The sequence below is a fragment of the Microtus pennsylvanicus genome, chromosome 3 (genome assembly GCF_037038515.1).
Source record: "Microtus pennsylvanicus isolate mMicPen1 chromosome 3, mMicPen1.hap1, whole genome shotgun sequence".
Taxonomy (NCBI): domain Eukaryota; kingdom Metazoa; phylum Chordata; class Mammalia; order Rodentia; family Cricetidae; genus Microtus; species Microtus pennsylvanicus.
Window position 1 is genome coordinate 10163741 of NC_134581.1, and position 17687 is coordinate 10181427.

A 17687-nucleotide genomic window follows, 5' to 3' on the forward strand; every position below is an offset into this window, starting at 1 on the left:
CATCCACTTACAAACGCTCTCACACAGACACACACAGTCAGACACAGAGATATAAACACACCCACACAGATGCTCACACACAGACACAGACACAGTCAGACACAGAGATATAAACACACACCCCCACACCCACTTACAGACGCTCACACACAGACACACACAGTCAGACACAGAGATATAGACACACCCACACAAACACCCACATACAGGTGCTCACACGCAGAAACACACACACACATAAGAACATACAGACACACACACAGACTTGAATTCATGCATACACACCATATACGCAAATAAATTCTTTAAAAAATGGTACAATAATGTAGAAATTAAATACATTTATCAAGTGTTTGTGGGAAATAACTGTTTATTTTAAATATATCAAAAGCTTTATGTTAAGGAAACCCTTCTCCCTCCCCATTTTCACAAGCATTACCATTCTCAAAGCATTTGCAGTGACAGCTTGGGTTCCTAGCGAGCCAGTCACTCATGCCCTTCTGACATGCAGGCTCATGTCCTTTCATCTTTATTTAGAAGACAGCAAGTCAGTAAAATTTATGAGCTAATGTGTTGAGCTTACTTTACACTCCATGTCTACAAAAGAATGCATTGGCACGGGTTAATAATTTACAATAAACTTATTAATACCCTTGTATTAATACCACCTACTTACATGTTGATGTAAATTCAGTGTTCTGGGTTGAGTTACTGACAGAATCCCCATGTGGAGACAGAGGTTATTTTACATAACTAGTAATAAAAATAGAAGTGCCACTTCACATGAGATTAGAGTCTAATTTAAAAATACGCAGTCTCTGGGTTTACTCCGTCGAGTTCTTCTTTGGCTACATACCGGAAGCATCTTCCCCATTTCCTCTGCAGCAGACGTATCCCAGCAGGCTCCCTCAGGCCTTCGTTTAACCTAGTTATGGTCAGTGGGATTTTGTATGCTGTTCTATGCCGATTCGTAGCTACCGATCCTACCGTTTCCCAAAGCTTCCATCAAACACGTGGCAGCACGGAAAAACACATCGTGAGGTCTTTTCTCTTCCTTTGGTAAACTCCCATCGCCAGCACATTTGTTTTTGTGGTACCAGAGTGTTGGGGAATATTGTTTTAAGGTGTGTGAGTTTTGTTTACGCTGCATTTGTTGAACTCTGTGAAGCTGTGATTCTTTGCCTGTCTAAAACACGTGATGGCTCAATAAAGAGCTGAATGGCCAATAGCGAGGCAGGAGCAGGGATAGGTGGGGCTGGCAGGCAGAGAGGATAAATAGGAGAAGAAATGAGGAAGAGGAGGAGCAAGAGAACAAGGAGAGGAGAATGTCAGGGGCCAGCCACCGCTGGAGTAAGAATGAAAGATTTACAGAAGAGAAAGTTAAAAGCCAGAGGCAAAAGGCAGATGGGATAAATTAAGAAAAGCTGGCTGGAAACAAGTCAGCCTAAGGCCGGGCATTCGTAAGTAAACAGTGCCCTGTCTCTAAGCCACACCCCCACTAAGCCACCTCCTTTTCAACTGTAAAACCACCACAACCAAAGACATGAGCCAGAATTTCTTGTGCCATACAAAAATAGACACTCCCATGGTGCCTCAGAATACATGTATGGCCGCCATCACCTTGACACCTTCAGGAAGAATTCAGATAGAAAAACCTGGTGTGCTTACTTCTGGGCTAATACCCTGGAGTCAACTGGAGGTAACACCTTACAAGTCACTGTCGAGATGCTGAGGTCAGGCTAGACAGGGCACATGAGGTGCTCACCACCCCGTCTCCAGGCCTTCCTGGGTTCCAAGACCACCACAAATGACAGAAGCCAACGGCTCTTCGTATGAATACACATCAGAGCCATCTGAAGAGTCTGAGCTCAGAGCTGGCCCTGTCCCAGGCTTCCTGAGTCTGGGCTGAGACTAAAGAATTTACATCTCACCGTGCACCATCTCGTGGTGGCGCACGCCTTTAATCCCAGCACTCGGGATACAGAGGCAGGCAGATCTCCTGAGTTCGAGGCCAGCCTGGTCTACAGGGAGAGTTCCAGGACAGGCTCCAAAGCTGCAGAGAAACCTTGTCTGGAAAACCAAACCAAAACAACCCTCCACACCAAAAGAAAAGAATGAATGTCTCCAAACAATCACCCGGTGATGCGTTGCTGGTCTGATAAACATCCTTGTAGAAACCACACTGGGTGAGATGCCACTCGACGGTCAGTCTGACAGGAAATGGCTGGGCTAGACCAACCCAGGGCAATCCATGTTCACATTCATCGCTTCTCTGCCAAGCAGGCACCCGTATTCGACACGCCTGCCAGTCTTTGTGCTTTGTCAGACATTACCCCCTTCCACATCGCTCCCTCTTACTGGAGTTCAGAGAAACAGTTAATCCCGAGAGAGGAGACTAAGAGTTGGCCTTTGTCGTCAGCCCTGGTAGCAATCCCAGGCACTTGTAGGCACAGAGCAGACAGGGACACCGGATGTTGTCCTCACTGGCACTAAGGTCACCTTGTTCTTAAAGGAAAACAGTGGGCTGTCCCACAATTGCGGGACCAGGGGTGGGCATGTGCCTGTTTGGTCCTCATGCACCAAGGCAAAAAAACGTCAGTGTTAAATTCTCTCCAACTTCAGCAAACAGAAAAAGGAACTCCAAAGTTTATAGTGTATGTTCTGGCTCGAGACTCGTTTGTCCTAGGCACCGTCATATGACCCTTCCCTGTCCCGATCCACAGTGCAACGTCTGTTTCCTAACACGGGCCCGGATGCGCAGCTCATCGAAACTCTTTCCTATATTTCAGGGCATGGAGTCTGTGACTCCCTAAAGATGCAAAGACATTAGTGCGATAAAAACAGAAGGTGATTTAAACAACAACACAACCTTACATTGGAACAGGGCCAAAGCAGAGGTCTGTGATTTGGGCAGTGAATTCCAGGGAGCACGGTTGAGGAGGACTCCACCAGACCCTTTCCGCTCTCTAGGTGCCTCCAGAGACACTTCTCAGCGTGTAGAAGGAAGGCTTGAACTTTAGAGGGTGAACCCTTTCCACCTTCGATCCTGAGAATTATCAGTGTGGTGCTTCACAGTTAGCCTTCCTCTGAGCGGCTTTGTGAGAAGCCATGCTGACAGAGGCTAGACCTTCTCCATCTCGATCTGCTGGTGGTAGTGTCTAGCCTGCCGCTGTCCTACGTTCAGCTTGTATACAGAGGTCTTGTGCTGGTACCTGCGGTAGCCCCACACAGCCCCCACGATCGCCAGGAGCAGCAGCAGGCACAGGACAGTGACAATGATGGCGATCACTGGGCCTCTCCTTAAGTTGGGACACTCGTTCCCCACACATGGTGCCAAGGTTGGAAGAAACTTCTCGCTTGCACCAGGCCCAGGACCCTCCTGTCCCAAGAAGTCCTCAGACAGTAGGTATGGGAAGTTGTCCTGAACCTCAGGAGCTGTGGCCTCTGCTGGAGGCTGGGTGGCCTCCACACTAGTCGAAGGGTTGAGTTTAAGTGTCTGCTGCACAGTTGTTGGGACCGTCTCTTGGGTGGAGGTGGTGAGTTCATAGGGTAAGGTGGCCATGGGTGACCACTCTGTGGTGACTCTCCGGGGTATGGTTGATTGATACTTAGTCAAGTCACCATCACCGGTGTGGGGAGCCTCAGTCTCGGACACATCCATGGGTCCTGGAACCAGTGCCTCTACATCGAGCATTTCAGACGGAACAATCGAACTGTGTATCACAGATTCGCTTGTGGTGACGGTGGCATTCTGCACCTTAACTTTCCCAGTAGGCTGGTCAGGGGTCACGAGAACACTTTCGTCCAGTCCCACTGACCCATCATCCTCCCGCCCTGCCTCTACCTTCCTCCAGGCCCCATCTGTCACAGGGTAGCCATCTAACCAAGAGTCATCGCTGCTGCTCACCACCGGGTCCTCTGCTCTGCTCTCGTTCCTATCCACAAACGGCTCCGAGGGGCTGTCGGTGGTGGCATAGACCAGCCTGGTTTCAGACTCCCCTGGGACAAGTTTTCCTTCGCTGTGATTTTCTCCAGCAGGAAGTGGATCTTTGGTCTCATCCCCCACTTCCTTTTCCAGCTCTGACTTGTGGAATGTCTCAGCAGGAAACCAGAGTGAGTACTTCCTGTTTAGGCGGGATCTGGGCCAGTCTGTGTGGACCCTGCTCCCAGGGCCGGGGAAGCCTGTGGTCGGCATGAAGGCTTTCTCCTGGGCTATGTTTTCTTTAGACACAGAGGTGAAGACCAGACGGTCTTGTTTTGGTGTCTCCTCAGAGGCGTCCTCCTGAGCCTTTTCCTCGTCTCCCTCTGCCTGGGAGTCTTCCATGAGTTCCCTGAGTGACACAGATCTGTCATCTGGGAAATTGTCTTCATAGTCAATGTGGGCCTCGGCCTCATCTGAAGGGAAAGAGGAGAAACCTTGTTAGATCTAAAGACGTGGAATTAATGTAGAAAACCTGAAGGGGAACAGAACACGAGACTGCAGAGAACAAACAGCCCTGGTGTTGCTAGGGAACCATAGCCATCCCGGAAGAATGCACATTTAGGCAATTATAACTAAAAGATGAGCTTATCATAGGCATTGGGGCGTTATGAAATATTAAAAAATTAAGCATATTTGTATATACTAGAAACCATCGTTTTAAAGGGATTTTCAGGAAACTAATAGTTTTAAGGAATGGTAGCGTATGCCAGTAATTCTGACATTTGCAGTAATGAGGCAGGAGGGCATGAGTTTGAGACTAAGCCATGCAGTGAGACCCTGTCTAAAGAGTGTGTGTGTGGCGGGTGATGAGGTGGGGGGAGTTGCGGGACGGGGTAGCTCAGTTAGGAGTGTGTTTGCTAGCATGCATAGTCTAGTTGGTTTTCTATACCCGTGATAAATACCACGACTAAATGGAATTTGGTCAGCTTATACTCTGAGTCACACTCCTTCCTCGAAGGAAATCAGGGCAGGAACTAAAGCAGAACCATGGAAGAACACTGCTTCCCAGCACGCTCTTCGGGCTGCGTTCAGCTAACTTCTCCCTTCCTCTCCCTCTCAGAAACCCTGGCTGACCTGGGACTCACCATGTAGACAGGGTTTGCTTCCAACCCGAATTTACCTGCCGCTGTCTCCTGAGTTCAGCTAACTTTCTTATTCAGCTCAGGTCCACAATGAGCTGGGCCCTCCTAAATATCCATCAGTCTAGACACTGATCCAGACATGCCCATAGGCCATCTTGCTCAAGGCAATTCACTCTTTTCTGGGTGACTCAAAGTTATATCAAGCCAATGACAAACAGGGACCAGTACAGGGCACAAGTCCTGGGTTTGATCCCTAGCACCACATAAACCAGATGTGATCAAGCCTACCTGTTATCCCAGCTCTCAAGGGGTGGAGGCAGGAGGATCAGAAAGTCCAGGCCATCCTCAGCTACATAAGGAGTTTGAGGTCAGTCTGGGATATATGGGACTCTGTATCAAACACATGTGTGCACGCACACACACACACTGTAAATCAATAAAATGTAAAAATATTGAATGAATAAAATTTAAAAAGAGGTCAGGAACACACGTGTCTAACCTGAGCACCGGAGGTTAGAGACAGGACAATTCCCCAAGATTTGCTGTCTAGCTAGACTAGCCAAAAACAGAACTTAAGGTACAGTGAGAGACTGTCTCAAAACAAAACAGGGGGAAAGGAGCTGGGGAGATGGTTCCGTGGGCCATGAAAGTATAAGGACATGAGTTCAAATCCCCAGAACCCACATAAAGCCCAGTGGGTGTCTTAAGCCTGTGACATCCCAGTGCTCCCCCAAGGAGAGACACACAGGATGTCCAAGGCTCACCAGCCTACTGGTCTTGTGTATTCAGGAGGAAAATGAACCTGTCTCAGAGTGAAGGACCAGAACCCGAGCTTGTTCCTTGTCATCGTTCCAGGCCTGCTTTGACCCAACTCCGACACTTAGTGAACTTGAGGGAAGGCCAACTGCTGTCTTGAAATCTGTCACGTTGAGGTTCACGGGCTTTTGTATGTGAGGTCTTACTCATCACGCTAAATAAACAGCGGGGTTTTGTTTACAGACTGTACTTTACGACAACACACACAAGATAGACGACAAAACTTTTCTCTAAAATTTATGTGAAACTGACCAGTTGTTCTGGATTCAGGAGGAGATTTACAAAGGCCTCCGTGAAGTCTTGGGCCTCAGGAATAAAGAGGTTAGGTTTGCCTGAGTTCACTGACTGGCCTTGACGGGAACTTTGCCGATGGATGTGCTCCCCAGTCTTCCCTTTGTCTTTTTGTTCTTCTCTCTCCATGTAGCCCTGGCTGAAACTCAGTAGACTGGGCTGACCTTGAACTCAGAGGTTCATCTGTCTCTGCCTCCCCAGGGCATTATGTATCCATCCCAGCAAGTAGCTGAGTATGATCTTAAACTTCTCCCCAGAGCCTCTTACCTCCACATCTTCAGTGCTGAGATTGTAATTACTAGACACTTCACATGGCTCTAAATGATTATTGTTTCTTATTAAATTTTTTATTGTGTATAATATATATATATAATTATATATATATAATGGGTGTTTTGCCTGTGTGTGTGTATGCATGCGTGAACCATGTGTGTACTGCTCACAGAAGCCAGAAGAGGGCATTGGAACCCCTAAAACTGGAGTTACAGATGTTTGTAAACCACCACGTCATTCATTCATTCATTCATGCCCTAGCAACGCTTAAGCATGCATGGGCAGCCCGTTTATGGTGTTCTCCAGTTGTTCCTATCCTGGACAGTGCTAGATGTTTGTGTTATTGTCATACCCAAGGTTCCATAGTCTTCCTTTATGCTGTCTATCCAGCATTTTGGGGGCCTTCCTCTTTGCCTTACCCCATGCACTCCTCCAAACAGTGCTATCTTTGGGTATCTGCCAATCATTCATTCTCATAACATGGCTGAAGTATCTCTAGTGCCATTGCTGCCATGAAACCCAACATGGAACTGCCATGTGGGTGCTGGGGACTGAACTCAGGTCCTCTGGAACAGCAGCCGTTGCTCTTAACCACTGAGTGATCTCTCCAGTTCCCCGATAATTGATTGAGCCAGGTTTTGGGGTGAGGGTGGTTTACTGTGCAGAAAAGCTAAGACATGGCAATGGATTGCTTGCAGGAGGGAATCCAGGTATTGAATTTTTAGGATAGGATAAGAAGACCTATTGCGAGTATTTTAAAAAATATCTATCTATCTATCTATCTATCTATCTATCTATCTATCTATCTATCTATCTATCGACAGTGTCTTGCTGTGTTGCGCATGCTGTACTAAAACTCATAATCTCCTAAATTGCTGGGCTTACAGATATTAATCCTCATGTCTGCCTCACAGAGGCATCTTTGAATGAATGAAAGAGTAAATTGTTCTGGCATGAGGAAGGAGAAAATCTGAAGTAGCTCACACCCCAAACTGCTCTCCAAAGCGGCTTCATAACCACTCAGAACCAAAGACCTATTTCCAGAAGCTCAGCCCGCCAAACACAAGGGGGATACTGGCCTACTGCCAACTGATGAGGAACGGACGGCTTGTACCAAGTCCTCTGAAAAGACGCCATTGTTGGGCACACACACAGACACACACACACACGAGGCCAAGAGCCCAGCTCCTCCTTGATGCCTGAGCCCCCCCCCCCCCCAGTTTAACAGAACACCCCGGCAGACCACTGCTGGCGGATTCGTCATAAAGAGGAAGAGAGGAGATTTTTCACCAGCATCAAATCTTACTGCACGAAAGCTTGGCATTCCTCTCAGCCTACAAGTTATTCTAGGCGGTGTCCAACTTGCTTTTAATTAAAAGTGGATGGGGGAGCTGGTGAGATGGTTGGGCAAGTAAGACGCTTGCTGTCTGGTGATCTGAGTTCTCTCTCCACATGGTGGAAGGAAGGAGCTGGCGGCCACAGTTGTCCTCTAACTTCCACCCTTGTGCTGTGGTACATGTACACACACACACACACACAAATACACACACACATACACACACATATATACACACATACACACATACACACACATACACACACACATATACACACACATACACACACATACACACACACACACACATACACACATACACACACATACACACACATACACACACATACACACACATACACACACACATACACACACATACACACATACACACACATACACACATACACACACATACACACACATACACACACACATACACACACACATACACACACACATACACACACACACACACTCTTTTCTAAAGGCTGTGAGCAGCATTTGTCTATATGGTTATCATCATAAATATTTAAAAGGCATCTTGGCACCATGGCAATTTAGCTAAACAATATGATTAAGTTTACGCTTCTGGCCTCATATCTCTTCAGCCATGGTAGTTTTGTTGTTGATGATTTCGTGTTCTGAGATGGGTTATACTATGTAGCTCTGGTTGGCCTGGAACTCATCATCTGGATCAGGCAGGCCTTGAACTCAAGAGCCACCTGCCTCTGCCTCCCTAGCTCTGGGATCACAGCCCGCAGCCACCACACCCGGTCAGAAGACAGCTTTTGTAAAGCTCTATTGGGTCTGAAGCCAGTGAGCCAGATGGACAGAGCCTGTGATTTCCAGCACTGGGAAAAACCACCGCTCAATTCCTCCTATGTGATTTATCCTGCATTTCTAAGTATGTTGCAAAGTGAAGTAGCATCTTCAGCAGGGACAAGAGATGAGCCATGGTCTCAGTCCCACCACCTGGAATAGGAGACACTGGCCTTGTGTATGGTGTCTGAGGTGTTGAGGATGGGGAAGGTCACCCACTTGGGCTAGGGAATGGACAGTGTCCATGAGATACTTAAAGTCACTCTCAGCTCGTGTGTGTGTACATGTGTATCTGCCTTTAGTTTCCTATGGCTAAATCTCCCAGTGTCCTAGCCAGGACCTTCCTGTCCCCAGATCCAAGGTCCCATAAGGTTCTGGCTATTTCCCCCAAATCTGTGTCTATTTTCCCAAAATATCAAATGAGGTCAAGGACCATCAAGTGTTTATGAACAGCTTCCTCATGGAAGAGTATCCCAGGCATTTTTTTTTTTACAGCAGACAGCAAAGTCTGCTGTTGACTGAACTCTACCAGAAAGTGCATTTGCCCCAGAGATGCAGAAAGCCAGCCCTTTGCTATTCAGGTGTGACTTCTCTCAGCTCCCCCTGTGTTCTTATTGCAAGCTGACTTCACGCCCAGCCTCCTAGGTCTTCCTTACATGGTACTCTCCAAGGAGCTTGGGATGACACAGTCTGGAGCCTGCAATTAACACAAGTGAGGCCAGAGAAAGAGAGATCGTGGTTTTCCTGGCAAAAAACCAGGTCAGTCGCTAGGCATTTATATTTGACTGCTACTTTAGGAAACAGAATACAGAAGTCAGGAGTAAATGAGAGGTTTGGCCTGGGTCTTTTTGTTTGTTTCCTGAGACAGGGTTTCTCTGTGTAGCCCTGGCTGTCTTGGCCTTGAACTCACAATCCAAAGTGCTGGGATTAAAGGTGTGCACCACCACAACCTGGCCTCTTTTTTCTTTAAAAAAAAAAAAATCAAGTTTAAAACTGGACATAGTGGCTCATGTCTGTAATCCCAGTGTGTGAGAGGCTGAGGTGGGAGAATCACTGTTTTTGAGTCAAGACTGCGCTACAGAGTAAGACTCTGTGCCCCCCCCCCAAATCAATCCGTTTTAGTGAGGCACGGTGGTGCATGCCAGCAATCCTAGTATTTGAGGAGGCTGAGATACAAGGTTGGCAGTTTGAGACCAGTTTGGACGATACAACAAGAATCTATTTCAAAAAGAAAAACAAATCGATAAAAATTTTAAATTAAAAACTAGTTTTAGCAGGACAGGCTCCAAAGCTACAGAGAAACCCTGTCTTGGAAAACAAAAACAAACAAACAAACTAGTTTTAGGGGTTTAACAGTTTAAGAGCACTGACTGCTCTTTCAGAGGATCCAGGTTCGCTTCCCAGCATCCACATGGTAGCTCATTTGGTTGTTTTTGCCTGCATATATGTCTGCATACCATGTGTGTGTGTGTCTAGTGCTTAAGGAAGTCAAAAGAGTTTCTCTCTTAGAAGTGGAGTTACAGCCCGGCGGTGGTGGCGCACGCCTTTAATCCCAGCACTCGGGAGGCAGAGGCAGGCGGATCTCTGTGAGTTCGAGACCAGCCTGGTCTACAAGAGCTAGTTCCAGGACAGGCTCCAAAACCACAGAGAAACCCTGTCTCGAAAAACCAAAAAAAAAAAAAAAAAAAAAAAAGAAGAAGAAGTGGAGTTACAGTCGGGCAGTGATGGTGCACGCTTTTAGTCCCAGCACTTGGGAGGCAGATGTAGGCGGATCTCTGTTAGTTTGAGGCCAGCCTGGTCTACAGAGTGAGATCTAGGACAGCCAAGGCTACATAGAGAAACCGTGTCTCAAAACAAACAAACAAACAAACAAAGAACTGGAGTTACAGATGATTGTAAGCATTCTACACATGTGGGTGCTGGGAATCTAACCTGTATCTTCTGGAAGAGCAGCCAGTTTCTTAACTGCTGAGCCATCTCCCCATGTGTTTATTGTGTATATTTAAAGTATACGATGAGATGGTTCAGGCAATAAAGGTGTTTGCTGACAGATGAGAGAGAGAGAGAGAGAGAGAGAGAGAGAGAGAGAGAGAGAGAGAGAGAGAGAGAATAACTAAATGTAAAGAAAACAACAAGTTAAGGGACACATTGAGAGTAACACCACACAGTTAAGGAATCCGCGCCTGATATCTCAGAGGCATCCCTGCTGTGCCCTTTTGTTGTACAAGAGCAACTAAAAGAACCTGAAGGAGAGTTGGTGGGGCATAGACAAGGGAGGGGAGAGCAGCTTCCTGAGATGGTGGCTTCTTGTTCCAGGAAACCATGGGGTGGGTATCTAAACAGGACCAAAAGGGGAAAGGAGTCCTATAACATCCCCAAGTCTGCGCCTATTTAGTGGACTTCAGTCTCACGCCTCTCCCATCTTTGAGGAAGTGTTTACTCTCCCTTTCTCTAAGGGTTGGTCTTTTGTCTCCCCGAGATGTTCAATTCTTTCTCTGAGCCAGGGCACGGCCACTAGCATCCCCATTACAAAATCTATTTGCCATGAACTCCACAATTATATATTATACAATTTTATATAGCACAGTTACATTGCACGTGAGTCTCATGATTAACTCTATACTTGAGTCAGGTAGAGTCTCCTGCCTGCAATTCCAGATATTTAAGAGACTGAGGCAGGAGAATCACCCCGTTTGAACCCAGCCTGGTCTAATACAGCAGATTCCAGGCCAGCCAGGCAACATCATGGACTCTTGTCTCAAAACAAAAGTTGTGAGGGTTAAAGTCATGTTTTAAGTTTATATTACCATGCTTAAGAGGTCTAGAAAACAAAAATGCCTCAAACCTGTGAGCCCCACTTGCCCAAGGACAAACAACTTCCCGGAATGCTGGGGGCTGTTCATGTAAGACAGCAAACCCTGTGTTTTTCTTCTGTAAACAAGTTTGGTTGCTCTAACATCACAGGATGTATGCTTGATCACACATAGGCAGGAAGTACCTCAGGTTGTATCCTTGCCTCTGATTGGATGAAAGCAGGAAGTACACAGTCTTGTGAGTTTTGCCTTTCTAAGCCCCAGACTAATGTAAGTTGGTGACATATTCTGGGAATCCTGGGAATGGACCTGACCAGTATCCAAGGACCTGGCCAGTATTTAATAACATTTGCTTCAAATTTGACTAAAAACTATGGCAGTGGTCCTGTCCTTGCCCTATGGGATTAGCAAAACCATCTAAATCAATAACACTGTGGTGACAACTTGAGCCTTGTTAGCACAGGGACCTGAACTCAGTCCCCAGAACCCAGAGCAAAAAGCTGTGTATGAGCATGGATTCTCCAACCTCTGCTGGAAAGGTAGGGATAGGTGCTGTGGTGGTCTGAATAAGAATGGTACCCATAGGCTTCAGGGAGTGTCACTACTTAAGAAGGATTAGGAGGCGTGGCCTTGTGGCGGGAAGTGTGTCACTGGGGGGGGGGCAGACTTTGAGGTTTCAATAGCCCAAGCCATCCCCAGTGTCTCTCTCTTCCTGCTTTCTGTGGATCTAGACATAGAACTCTCAGCTCCTTCTCTAGCACCACGTCTGTCTGCCACCAACACGCTCCCCACTGTGATGAGCGTGGATTAAACCTCTGAAACTGAAAACCAGTCCCAATCACATGCTTTCTCTTACGAGAGCGGCGCCCTTCATAGTGTCTCTTCACAGCCATAGAACAGTGACCAAGACAGACCACCCAGCCTAGCCTGCGTGGCGAGTTCCAGGCCAGTGAGATGCCAAGTTTCAAATAAACAGATAAAAATGTAAAGATGACTCAGTGCTTAAGAACATTTGCTGCAATTCTAGAGAAGCCATGTTTGGTATCCAGCACCCGTATCAGGAGGCTAACAGCCACATTTAGCTCCAGCTCTAGAGGCTCCTGCCCCCCTTTTCTGGCTTCTCTGAGCATTCACACAGGTGACATGCACAACATAGACACACACACACACACACATAAACATTTTTTCTAAAGGTAGATAGCATAAGAAGAATGACACCCTAAGTTGTCCTCTGGTCCCCATACACACACACACATACCCCCCTACATCCCCTCAGAGACAGAAAATGAGATAAACAATTCCCTGACTTATTCAGCCTATGGGATCTGTTCTTGACATCTCTGACCTTTCCCTCCCTTCTTTCCCTCACCCCCATCCTCAGCTGGAGTGGCCACCTCTGTACACTTGCATGTCTGTAGTTCTCACAGGGATGTGGTCAGGGGCCAATGTCCAGAAGGAACCCAGAGCTCCAGGGTTCTCCTGATGCCACCACTGTCTGTCCTTGTCCTGTCTCATTTTGGAAAACCTTCACATTGGTTTTCTTTGCCCTCTGGTCCTGGCTACACGGTCTTTAAAAATAGTCTTTTTATAAAAAGACACCCAGACATGCCAGAAATAGCCAGTGGCTCAATGAAGCGCTGCACATATATGGTCATATCGACGAGGGAGTTCTAAATCCAGCTTTGGGCTCATATTTGAGTCAATGAGGAAAACGAAGCCCAAATGGCAGAGAAAAATAGAGACTGAAGTTGATTTAAGAAACCAAAAGAATGTCTTCCGAGACAAGAGCACAAGCAAAAGAGTTTGGGAGCGAGCGCCTGGCCTTTGCTTGCTAGAAGTGTTGAGGTTCCTGGCAGAGGCACCACGATCCCAGGATGACAGTGGAATGACTCGGGCCTGCTTTAAGTCCCAGCTCTGTGATTGTTTTCATGTCTGTGTGACATAGGCAAGTCGAGGAAGCTTGTGAACCTGTTTCCCCATCTGCACATTGGAGCTAGCCATTAATATACTCACACTTACAAAGACTAAATGAGGCGGAGTGTGTAAAACGCCTTTTGTAGAAAGGCACAGGGGAAAGTTGGGGTGATGGGCAGAGATATTCTGATTTTTTAATATTTTTATTTCATGTGTATGGATGTTCTGCCTGCATGTATGTCTTCTGTCACGTGCATGCTTGGTGCCTGAAGAGACAGGAAAGGACCAAGTTCAGTTCCCAGAACCCACTTCATGTAGAGTTACAGATAGTTGTGAGCTTCCAAGTAGGTGCTGGGAACTGGAAGAGCAGCCAGTGTATGACCACTGAGCCATCTCTCTAACCTTGGAGTCCTGTATTTGGTTGTGATAATGGGTTCACAGGTGTATCTGCCTGGGATAAGTCAGATACTTTTATAACTGAAGTGGGAGGTTTGTTAAATGTAAGTGAAGCTGTAAACCAAGGTTTAGGAAGAAAACATCACAATTCCCAGGACAGCGATAGCGTGGAACAGATACTTGGCTGGTAACAGCTCTTTTCTTAGTGCCAAACTGAGATGTATCTTGTGTCCATGGCTAATCACACCAGGGGCGTTAAAAAGAAAGGCTAGAGAAAGTCAGGCGCGCACAAGACTTCTGTAACCTTGGAATGTGGGAGGTTCAGGCAAGAGGGTGTGGAATTCAAGGTCATCCTCAGACACAAGAGGAGTTCTAGACCCAGTTTGAGCAGCAGGAGATATTGTCCCAAAAAAACCAACAAACAAAAAACCCTTAGGCAACATGATACAGAGAAGTCAAGCTTGTTCATGGGGTAAAGGTGCCCACTGCCAGCTCCAAGGACCTGTGTGGGGTTTCTGGGTCCCACATAGTAAAAGGAGAAAACCCACTCCTGCAGTTTGTCCTCTGAACTCACAGGTGCAATGGCACATCTGCCCACACAAAATAAATAATAACTTAATAAATCCAAAAAAACCCTAAACAAAATACACAGATATCTCCCCGCCCTCTCTCTCACACACACATCTTCAACAAATATTTTACTCACTTTCACGTTTGTTTTGTCCAGCGAGCATCTTTTTTAGGTTAGGGAACTGCTTCAGATTGGAGAACAGCTCTTTGGGGAAGTATGTTGAGGGCTGGAGCTGGGGGCACATGGGTTTGGATGAGCGCTCACCCTGGTTAGGTAGACTGGTCACGTCACGTGCTGTCATTGGGCAGTTTCTTAAGTGTGTCTATAGAGCTGAGTCAAACCAATTACTAGGTGCCGGGTGCCCCAAGAAGCCCATGGGGCAGAGGACGAGGAGGTAGTGGAAAAGCTGGGAAGCTGGTGTTTCGGGTGACAAGTAAAGAAGCCATGTTTCTGCCACAGAAGGACTCAGAGGGCTTAGTGGCTCCAGAAGTCGGGGGAATGAAAGCTGAGGAGTTGTGCTTGGCTTCCCAGGCTTCAGGAGATGCTATGGCCCTTCTGTTCAGTGGGTTTTTTTGAGTGGGGGTGAACTAGGGCTGTACTGCAGTCATGAAGTGATTAAGAGGGAATGAGGAAGGGGACCAAGGGAGCATTCTCTCCCCGGGCCCTTGGACTCACAGAGATCCTCCTGCCTCTCTCCTGAGCTCTGGCATTAAAGGTGTGGCCCACCATTGACACATTTTAATCCCTGATTCTCATGGAGGAGACGGGGAAGACACGTGGTGGAGCTGGCAGGTAGAGTAGGCTGCCCAAGGGTGCTGAGGGCTGGTTTGGCTTGCTTGGTTTTTTAAAAACATTAATTAATTAATTTTTTTTTGTGTGTGTGTGTGTGAGAGAGAGAGAGAGAGACAGAGAGACAGAGAGACAGAGACAGAGAGACAGAGACAGAGACGGAGCACATGTGTGGAGGTCAGGAGATATTTAGAAGTCGGTTCTGTCTTTCTATCACGTATGTTTTTGGGCTCAAACCCAAGTCTTCAGGTTTGGTGGCAAGTGCTTTTACCCCCAAACCATCCCATCAGCCCTAACTCTTGTCATTTTAAAGATTATTTACTTAGGATATTGAAGTGGTAGAAGGGTTTGAGGGAGCTGAAGACAGGTTACTCCTCTCTGTTTTCCTGAGTCCTGAAAGAATGGGAACGATTTATCTCCTAGACTTGGCCCAGGTGTTGCTGGTCCTGCGAGCGCTGACCGCTGGGCTAACTGGCCTGCTGTGCTCGCTCACACGCTGGTGTTTTATAGCTCTGGCTTTAGAACCCTGGTCTGGGTCTAGCTATTCAGTCTTCCATTCTCCTGTCCAAATCCACACATCTTGGTTTCCACTCCCAGGCTGGCAGCACTGTCTGGCACGCCTCTTTCCTGTGCTCAGTATCTAACTATAACTGCTTGTTGCTCTAATTACATAAAACCTCAGCGCACTGCTCCTTGAGCAGGATGCCACAGATTTCCATGCTGGGTCTGGTTTCTATTGGGTTCTTACTATGCCAAACCTAGATTTTTCTTTAGGGCCATTTTTCTTTCTGGGCCACTGATGCAAAGAGAACAGTTCCCACCCCGGTAGCAAGCACCTCCTGCTGGCCTCCTAACGCGCCTCTGTGGTTCTCTTGGCTCACAGACCCGCCCGCTCTTCTCCATTCTCTCGTGTGCTCCAGTACAGCTACCGCCACCTGACCTCAGGACGAAGCCGTACTGTGGCCTCTGCCCCTGGCTCCAGAAGTGGCCACACAAAAGTGGCCAGAGTGGGAGACGATGACTATGGGCAAGAAAGGCAGAAGCAGAAAACCTGGACACTAAAGCCTTTAGTCCTCGTCCCCATGGTGAGCCCCAAGGCTCCAAAGGGCCAGTAGAACCTTCCACCCCACGTTCCATGTGTGTTTAGTTCTTGTTTTAAGACTGTCTCTTGTAGCCCAGACTGCTCCCTAACTTGCTGTGTAGCAGAGAGGTGACCTTGACGGTTTGAGCCTCTTTCCTCCACCTCCCAAGCACTGGGGTGACAGGTGTGTGCTACCATGCACTCTGTGTGTGGTGCCAGGGACCAAACCTAGGGCTTCTGATATGGAATGCTCACACCCTATCAAACGGGTAAATCCCCACCTCCCAGGTTCCTTAGGTTCCAATTATGTTTTCTGTAGTGTTAGGAGAATGGCTGTCCCTAAGCTTGTCTAATTTTTCTCTCCTCCCCATCTATCCTTCCTTCCTTCCTTCCTTCCTTCCTTCCTTCCTTCCTTCCTTCCTTCCTTCCAAAATAATCTTCTCCAACCCTCAAAAAAAAAAAAAACTCACGTTGCCCAGGCTGGCTTAGAACTCACTATGCAACCGAGAATAGCATTGAGCTTCAGATCCTCCTGCCTTCACCTCCAAACTGCTCTGATGTGTCACAGGTGTGTGTCACCACAGACGGTGCTAGGAAAGCACGCTACCAGTTGAACAATAGTCCCTGTCCTTTTTTGTTTCTTTTCCAGGTGTATTTTCATGTATTCCAGGCTGGCCTTGAACTTGCTATCCAGTCAAGGATGGCCTTCAGCTTCCTCTCTTCTTGTCCTTCCCACCTCCCAAGATTACAGGTGTGTGCCACTATGACCATGTTGTCGAACACACACACACACACACACACACACACACACACACACACACACACACTTCTTACTGGACACAGACATTTTACATGCTAGCTCTTCTGAGTAAGGAGAACTGTGGAGGTCTGTCCACCCAGCCAAGTGAAGCAGCCAGAATCAGTTGAGAGCTTTGACTCCTCATCACAGTGAGAAAATAAACACCTTCTGGAACACACAAAACCTGCTTTTAGTTCCCATCCTCCTCCGGCCGGTAAACCAGTCATTTGGTAGATAGGTGTGGCTTACAGGAAGGTGCGACCTCAGTGCCTCTGGAGAACGGTGCCCTGGGTGCCCTGCCGGTCTGGGTGAGGGTGGGCGCTAGAGTTGATGGACAGAGCCCTCCAGCCCTCGCCGTTCTGTGCGGCTTTCCTTACCACAAACTGCTAACCAAGTGGAGAGAACAGCTGGGGACGCTGCTGGAATAATTTCACAGGGAATTTAAAAAGCTATGCTAACAAAAAAATGTATTTGTAATGGGAATTCATTTTAGTTTATATAATTCACTTTTTTTAATCTAATACCAAAAAGCTTGTAATAGTCGCCAGAGTTTGCAGCTAGTCTAAACCACCCTAAATGTACCCACTCTGGTCTGGAAGGTTATAAAATGGATAAAAACAAAACAAAAAAACAACCCATGCATTAAAACGTGCTCTGAAGAATAACAAGATTAAGCCGCAGACTGGGACAGAATCTTTATTTTTAACAATTCTGTTTAGGGA

General features: G+C 47.2%; 1 protein-coding gene across 1 annotated transcript in view; it reads right to left on the reverse strand.

Annotated features, from left to right (window-relative positions):
* Positions 1–355: 355 nt before the first annotated feature.
* Susd5 (sushi domain containing 5) overlaps positions 356–17687 on the reverse strand; it is a 44252-nt gene continuing 26920 nt past the window's right edge. Inside the window, exon 5 of the mRNA XM_075964269.1 lies at positions 356–4395. Coding sequence (XP_075820384.1) covers positions 3122–4395 — 1274 coding nt within the window. The 3' untranslated portion in view covers positions 356–3121. The remainder of the gene's footprint in view (positions 4396–17687) is intronic.